Raw genomic sequence first — 8,295 nt, 5'->3', positions numbered from 1 at the left:
CTAATTATTTATTTAAGAGTTATTTCACAAACTAGAGGTTACCATATTCATATCAATCTCATTCATGGAGTTTCAACCCCATTAATCTTTTGAGCCGTTCAAAAACTTAAAGAACCCACTTTTATGGGATTTTAGGTCCTCAATATCATAGTAAGAGACTAGATTCATATATTCATGCTAGAAGACATAATTTAACAGTCTAGGATTGAAATCATGCGCAATTATACTCCCCTCATATGTTGTCCTAACAACTTAATACTTCTATGGTTCAACTCATTAACTCCTATAAAGAACATACCCTTCGATACTTGAAAGAAATCGAATTACGGATGGAAAAGATGAAAGGAAAACAATTAACCTCAATAGAGAAAAGCCTAAGCCTTGGGGAAGTCTCCTTTGGGGTTCTCTGGTCAAATATCTTTAAGTTATTTAAGTTTTCACTAGGGCATACTTCAAACAATATTCAGCTCTTGCACTTTTCCCACTAAATACTATTGGGTACAAAATAGAACACTAGCACTGCAAAAGGCCCAAACAGAGTTGTTTTTGAGAGGGCTTGTTTGAGAAGCCGTTGTTGGAGCATGACGATGGCTATGGAAGCTGAAACCCAAGAGTTGGTCACGCCAGGACAAGTATTAGGTAAAGCATCACAGTTGAAAGCCGGAAAGGGGGCTTACGTTTCAACTGAGAATGGCACCGTTTACGCCTCCCTCACCGGGTTCCGTTCTCTTATACCTCCGCCTTCCGATTCTGTTGATCAGGTTTTGTTCCTCTCTGAATCTTACTGTTTTGCATTCTGTAATGTGGATAGACGTGTTCATGGTGCAGTTTGACTGGTTTTTACTAGATTAATGCTAAAAAACAATACATTCGACGAGTTTTGTCAGAAGGTTTTCCTTCTTCTCAGCAATTGTTCTTCGCGGCTGAAGTTTTGGTGCCACTAACATAGTTTAACTAAAAGAAACGGAGATTATCTGATTCCTCTTTCTCTCGCGTGCCAAGTTGCAAAAGGGACGGCTATTAAGTGAATTCATGAGCTATAATTTCTTTTAGGGATTTCTCTAAGTTTTCTTATGCTATTTGTTTTCTGAAGTTACATATAGTTTGAAACTTGCAACTTTTTCTTTTGCCAATTGGATCTGTTGTTGTTATAACCGCGGTGTCCGGGCTAGTTTGGCTGCACCTACTAATTCCACCAGGAATCCGGGATACCTCCACCAACCAACAACAATGAGTAAACCATTCTAACGGGGGCCAGAATTTCTTCGAATATGTTCTTGAATGCATTGGTAACTCTGTCCATCATGTCATAGATGAGAAGAAATCACCTAACATTCTTATCAAAAAAAAAAGAAAAAAGAAAAAAGAAATCACCTAACATTTTTGTATCTGTTGGGATTTGAACTTGATACCTTTGGGTGCCAATTGGAATTTTCTTGAAAGGGTCAAATGCCTTGAACACTAATGAATTAGCTAAGAAAAACAATCTGGAATGATTTGATCCAAAAAGAAAAGAAAGAAGGCATTCTACTCCAATTTTCACTGGGTGATTTACTTCATACATAACCAGATCAAAGAACTTTGTTTGTTCTCTGGTTACATTGATGTGAGATGAATAACTGTAGCAGATTCTTAAGAGCTTTCATGCATGAGCATGATTACCGCAGTTCATAAGATTTTTGTTTGGCACGTTAATCAATTACTGTTTTGTTTCTGATATTTCTGTGGTTTTCATCACTTTCTGTTGTTTAAATGACTATCTTTTCCTCCATTTTGTCAATCTTCATCAGAGATCAACAGTCGAAGTTACTGGTCATAAAGCCCATGGAGCAGTTCCTCAGCCTGGTTCCATTGTTTTTGCTAGAGTGAGTTTTCTTGGTTAAGATGATATAATGATAGTTTTCATGAATATTCTGTGTTAACGTTTGTGTTACCTGAAATTGATAGCTGTTTCTTGAGTATGATAACACAATCATCACTCTCTCTAGCAGTGCTTGCCCGTATGTAAAACATTGCTTCTTCTCTCAAAGATTAAGTGTATCCAGAAACAGCTACAATATGATAGTTTTCATCTTTTTTCTTTTTAAATTTTTAAGCTAGAGGTGTCAGAACTCAGATGTGTGGTGCAAGGCAAAAACTTTGGCATTTTTCTTTTTTCCTTCTATGTCATTGGGTGAACTTATGTGCTTTAACTACTCCTAATTTTTTCGTTTTTTCTTTTCTAAATTACCGAGGACTTAACTAACTATCAAAAAAAAAAAAAAAATTGCCCCAGACTTTACTAATTGCATCTCTTTTTGTCAATTGTAGTTTATCTTGGGTACCTTTGTTTTTGGTTCTTCCATTGAATGCCATTAAAGTGGAAAATTATCAATGTGATATCATAATTCTTGCTTTTATCTTCTCTACCATTTTTTTTTTAGTAATTGTATAATTGTAAAACAACTTCAACCAATTGGGAACTTGTCCTTGGATAGGAAGGTATGAAGGTCGAAGATTAGGATAGAAGGGTAGTAGGTAGTCGAGTGGTGTCACACTTTATGTGGGAAAGGCAGGGGCTAGCTCCTCCCTATTAGTAGTAGTGTTTCATAGTCGCATAGTTTCGTATTCTTTGATCTGTATTACTATGTGTTACTTCATTTGCTGGATATCTTGCTATTTGTTATCATATTTCCTTGCAACCCTAATTATGAAAACTTCTGTTTTGAGCTGAGGTTCTATCAGAAACCTTCTTCTACCCCCACAAAGGTAGGGGCAAGGTCTGTGTACATCTCACCCTCCCTAGACCCCACTTGTGAGATTACATTGGGTTTGTTGTTGTTGTTGTTGTTGTTGTTATTATTATATAATTGTAAAACAGAAAAGAGAAAGAACTGTGAGTGCTTCCCTTTTTATACTTATTGTAGCTGTAAAATGTCAGGTTCCCTTAATATTATCGTAGAACTGGTAATATATGCTCTTGTTTCAACCAGGAAGAGCAATAATTTACAAGAAATAAAAAACCTAGGTACTAGTCTATACTACCTTTCTCTGCTTCAACTCATTCTTGATTGTGATATAGAGGTGTAGATTCTTTAGGTTAGAAAGATATCCTTCAAAATTTAATTGGATTTATGTAAGCAATGGACTTCCTTTTTTATCATTATTTGATGGTCATTTCTTTGGCCACAGACTACAGAACTTTTTGAGACAAATTCTCTTTTCATTTAGTTAACTTTTTTTGACAGGTTACTAAGGTGATGGCTAGAACGGCTTCGGCAGACATAGTGTGTGTTGATTCCAAATCTGTGCGTGAGAAATTCACTGGCATTATTAGGTGAGTTAATTAGATTTTCTTTTTCAGTTGAAAATTACAACAACAGGTTAGGGTGACTTTTGAAGAGTGATTTCATCAAGGGTTTCTCATTTCTCAAGTATTTTGGACAAAATGGCTGAAGAACTCTGTTGGGCCGTAATAGAGAGCCTCATTTGACAGAAAAATTGCTCTTGTAATGAAGTATGAGACATAAAGAACATAAAATATGCACGGGTGTGTAACAGTTATTTAATCAACGGTTATGGTGTAAGTTAGTTATATGAGAATGGCAAGATAGAAGTGGTGTTTATGAAGGGTACTGATGATAGTTGGGCTGAAAAATACATAGTATTAACAGGGTAATATTCTTCTTTGAGAGGATGTGTTCTACTAATTTGGTCATTCGTGATAGGAGATAGATTAGGGCATGTTCTGGTATAGATAGGGTGTATGATTGAGGCTCTATGTAGTATGTGGTCTTTGTAGACTTGCATCCCTGCATGCACTTATTAAAAGTATGAACCATATTGACACAGTTCATTTTACCGTGGTTAAGTTTGCTTACTGGGTTTTTCATGCTAATTCTCTAAACAATATAATCTTACCAACCACTCTAAGTGTCACAAAGTGCAAAATATGGTTGATTTCCTGTAAATGATTCACGCTACGCTTTGATTTGAAACCTCTACTCCATACAATTATAATGACCGAATTGCACATTGTTGCAATGATTACTTTGAAAACAGGCTTCATGTGATGACCATTGATCATAAAGTTACTGTTATTATTATTATTATTATTATTGTTGTTGTTTTTTCTTTCTCAAAAGAAAAAGTTGACTGCCTTATCTTTTAGTTCAAAATTGGATATTATGTTGCAGGTCAAGAATCATTCATCATGCAGTCGGAAAATGTATACAATACACGGTTATACTGTTCAATATATTTGTGTTTCTAACATGTGTAGGGGATATTCTGTTTCTGGAATTTCCTTGTCTGGTTGTGTTGGATTAATTTTACAATCTGAGTAAAGTTGATGCTTAATACAAGACCTTCACAATAATCTTGTGTTAAAAACAAAGGGGTCAAAGACTTGTCAAAAGAATAAATTGAAGGGGATAAAGAAAATTTGACACACTAAATATCTTGTGATGCCGGGTTGAATTTGAGTTAATTCTTTTTTTGGAGAAAAGTTAACAAATTTGTTTAACTTAAAAATTTTGATAGAAGAGTTAATTATTGTAGGAAAATGTAGTCCAGTGGCTATTGGTTTAAACTTCAAATTTAACGCTTAATTTACATTTTTGGAGCTGTCAAACATCTCAACTAATCTGTGAATTGTGTCACAGCAATCAAGATGTATTTCCTGTTGTTACATAATTGAAGGTAAGGATGTTTTGATATGTTGTTTCCCTTTCCAAAAAGACGACCCCTTTGATTAGTAATGTATCCACCATAAAGCCTATCAACGGCTCGTTTATTGCAGATCATTAAATACTGATTTTTCACTTTTAACACCCCTCAGATATTTGCTTATCTTAGTGCATACAATTCATATAGGGTTTCAATCTCTGCTTTTACTACATCTATTTGTTGAATCACAGCAGTTGATATTTTCAGATAGCACTTTTTACTTATAGAATCCCATCTTTTATCATGTTGACTTGCTTTACATGCTCGTTAATTGACTCTGCGGTGCTGCAAGATTTTGGCACAGAAAATCTGAAACTTCTGAATGAACAGGCAACAAGATGTCAGAGCAACTGAGATTGACAAAGTTGACATGCATTTGTCCTTCCGACCGGGTGATATTATTCGTGCATTGGTGGTAATCTCCTATTAATTTTTATAACTAAGAATGGAATAAACTTTTGAGTGTAGCTAATCCCCAAAAGCCGCCTAAGGCAAATGTAAAAAGCTAGTAATATTGTCCAGGCAACTGAAGTAAAAAAAAATATATGCAAAGGGTATAAGATTCAAATTCTAAATTCAGAAGGCGTGCTACATACAGTGCAGGTTAATGGGTTAAGTGATAGTAGAGGTCTGTGGTTGCATTTTTAGTCCATCTTCGATCAAAAGAATCATTATGAGCCATTGGCTGTTTACACTTAGTGTTGGCAGTAATGGGGAGTCTTGGTTGTGATTTCCTAGAACTAAACTTGTTTGTAAAGTTTGTTGACTTGCTTCTTATTGAGTATAATTTGTTATATTCTTTCTTGAAAAGCTATCACTTGGAGATGCACGAGCATATTATCTGTCAACTGCGAAGAATGAGCTGGGTGTTGTATCTGCTGAAAGTGTGGCTGGTAAGGCTTTCTTCATCAACTATTTCATTTTGCTTTTCCATTTTCAGTCGACTTTGTTGATGCTGTTAAATTTGATTCAGAACATGACTGACTGGTTCTGAATATTGAGTATAAATGAAACACGTACCACCATCTCGCTCGCCAGAGTATTTCCACTTGAAATGATCGTTGTAAATGCAGATGATGAATTTACTTGCCAAAAAAGCATAAGAGAAGTTAGTAATTGTCACTGTAGTTTAACAAAATCTAAATTCGTATGCAAGCTTCATGTGATATTTGATTCTGCAAAAAGACATTAAACTTAGGATCTTGTCAAATAAACATCATACCAAGTAGCGTGGTATGTTAAATATCTAGCAAAATGGAATCAGTCGACAACAAAGGAGGTTTCGAGTTCAACTCCCAGCATAGGCAAAGAAACACTAGGTGGTTATTTCTCATCTATTTTTCAAAGCCTGGGTTGAACAGAGAATTCCGGTACCCATGCTGATGGGGAGGTAGCATGTACCCAGTGAAATAGTCGAGTTGTGCACAAATTTTCTCAAACACCACATGCCATAAAAAAAAATATAATAAATGGATTAATTAGAAGTTAAACCTCCTTGTGCAAGTATATTCCGAATTTACTGTAGAAGTGGCTCCCCCTCCAGATTGGCTTCAAGGAAAGAAAGGATTGGGCAATTCTGTCTGTTCTGGAGCTTACCTTATTATTAAGGGAAAAGGGCTTTTTTTATAGATGTTGAGGTGAGCTAGGGGGAAGGGCCGCAGCTTAAGGCTTTTCCTTCATCTGGAGAAAATTTGAATCCCAAAATATCATTGTATGGAGGGATAGTTGTGTAAAAAATCCTGTGCATTTCCATCTAAGTTAGACACACAACTGCGATTTGAGTTGATATGGTAGCCAGTTTAGTTGCAGAATCTACTATATTTATTTATAGGAAGATGCTATTTATTAATTATTACATGTTACAGATTTTCCGAGGGTTGCATGGTTTAGATTCTTAAAAAGGTGGTTGACAAACTTTTGCAGGTGGTACCATGGTTCCAATTAGTTGGACAGAAATGCAGTGCCCTCTAACTGGTCAAGTAGAACCGCGAAAGGTGGCCAAAGTTGAAGCTTGAGTAGATCAAATCAGATTGTGTTGCTCTTAACTGCAACCACCGGAGGAGGAGGTGGATGCAGGAGGCAGCTGCCAACCCTTTTTTGCTCTTGTATTATAAATTAGAGTTTGATAGATTTGCTCCTTTTTTTTATTGTGCGTTTGTTAGAATATAGAGGACTTTCTACTTTCTGCCCACGAGGGGCAAGTTTGGGGATATGATAGTGTAGGTCAAGCTCAGTAAAGTAACGTTTATTTTGTATTGAGCACTTTTGTTGGACCATTTTTGAATCTGTTACATATTTTTTTGAGAGGTTACTACTTTGTGATTGAAGGAGGAAGTATAATGTAATGTGTTAGGGTCGTTTAGTAGTTGGATAAGAATTACTAGTTAATAATATAGTAGTTTCGTTATAACTTATACTATGTTTGGTAGGTAAATAGGAAATAAGTTATTCATGTGTTTAGTTATAGATTTATTATTTGGGAAAATTTTCAAAACAGCAATATTTTAGCTTTTAATGGGACTCCTTAGCAATAGTTTCACTATTTATTTAAAATGTCAATATTTTAATTTGTTAAGGATTGAGTTATGTATTTATTTTATTTTGATTAATTTGAAAGAATACAAATAATTAATAATTGAATAGAGAAAATCATGGAACAAAAAATTTCAAAAAAGGTAAATTTTTTTTTAAATTTTAAACTAATCAGTTACGTTTTTGTAAAGAGCATATGTTGCCATTTTTCTTTTCTAGCGTTTTTTTCTTTGTTCTTAAGAATTTCAATTTTTTTTGTGAAATCAGTAGTTTGTATTTTATATCTTATATGAGTGGAAGTGTTGGAAAATTTCTAATGCCCTCTGTTTTGGATATTTAAATGTTTGAACTTCTTTGAATATGTGTTCATCCGAAATGTATTGGAATACCTAATGATATGTATAACTAATTTAAAATACAAAAAATATCGGTATTGATTTATGATGAATACAACTCTTCGGCATTCTAGTTCAAGTACAAAAATAAAGGCAGTTGTGTAGTATATACCAAAATATAAATACAAATTAGTTGTAGATCGAAATAATATTTAAAAATACAGTTGCGATGAATACACATATAATACATAGAATAAGTTTATTCAAAATAAATTGTATTTATATTTCAATATCCAATTTTGTTATATTATTATTTCACTTTAAATTTGCAGAAAGTATTTTCTAGCTTAGTTTTTATTTCAAATATCAGGTTGTATTTCAATATCATTTTGTATATCAAACGCAAAATGAATACCAATAATTTTGTATTCCCCTTCATGTGATGTATTCGTCGCACAATTTTATATAGTATGTATTCATAAAATTATATTGCTTTAGCCAAATAAAATACAAAATATGTCTTACTAAGTTTGTATTTCAAATATCAGGTTGCATTTCAGTATGATTTTGTATTTCAAACGAAAAAATGAATACCAATAAGTTTCCATTTCCCTTCTTATAATGTATTCGTCACAATTCTATAAATTATGTATTCAATCATAATATATAGAATTGTGACGAATACATTATATACCTATTTAAATTACTACAAACTAAAAAA

General features: G+C 33.9%; 1 protein-coding gene across 1 annotated transcript; it reads left to right on the top strand.

The window, feature by feature from the left end:
• Positions 1-450: 450 nt before the first annotated feature.
• Positions 451-7,052, top strand: LOC107058202 (exosome complex component CSL4). The gene is made up of 6 exons (XM_015303622.1): positions 451-761; positions 1,791-1,865; positions 3,228-3,316; positions 5,038-5,122; positions 5,519-5,600; positions 6,631-7,052. The coding sequence occupies exons 1-6, from the start codon at positions 582-584 to the stop codon at positions 6,720-6,722; spliced, it is 603 nt and encodes a 200-aa protein (XP_015159108.1). The 5' UTR covers positions 451-581; the 3' UTR covers positions 6,723-7,052.
• Positions 7,053-8,295: the final 1,243 nt, after the last annotated feature.

Source organism: Solanum tuberosum, unplaced genomic scaffold, assembly GCF_000226075.1.
Source record: "Solanum tuberosum cultivar DM 1-3 516 R44 unplaced genomic scaffold, SolTub_3.0 scf00018, whole genome shotgun sequence".
NCBI lineage: Eukaryota > Viridiplantae > Streptophyta > Magnoliopsida > Solanales > Solanaceae > Solanum > Solanum tuberosum.
Note: the sequence above shows the minus strand (reverse complement) of the source record. Positions and strands in the feature narration are given on the sequence as shown.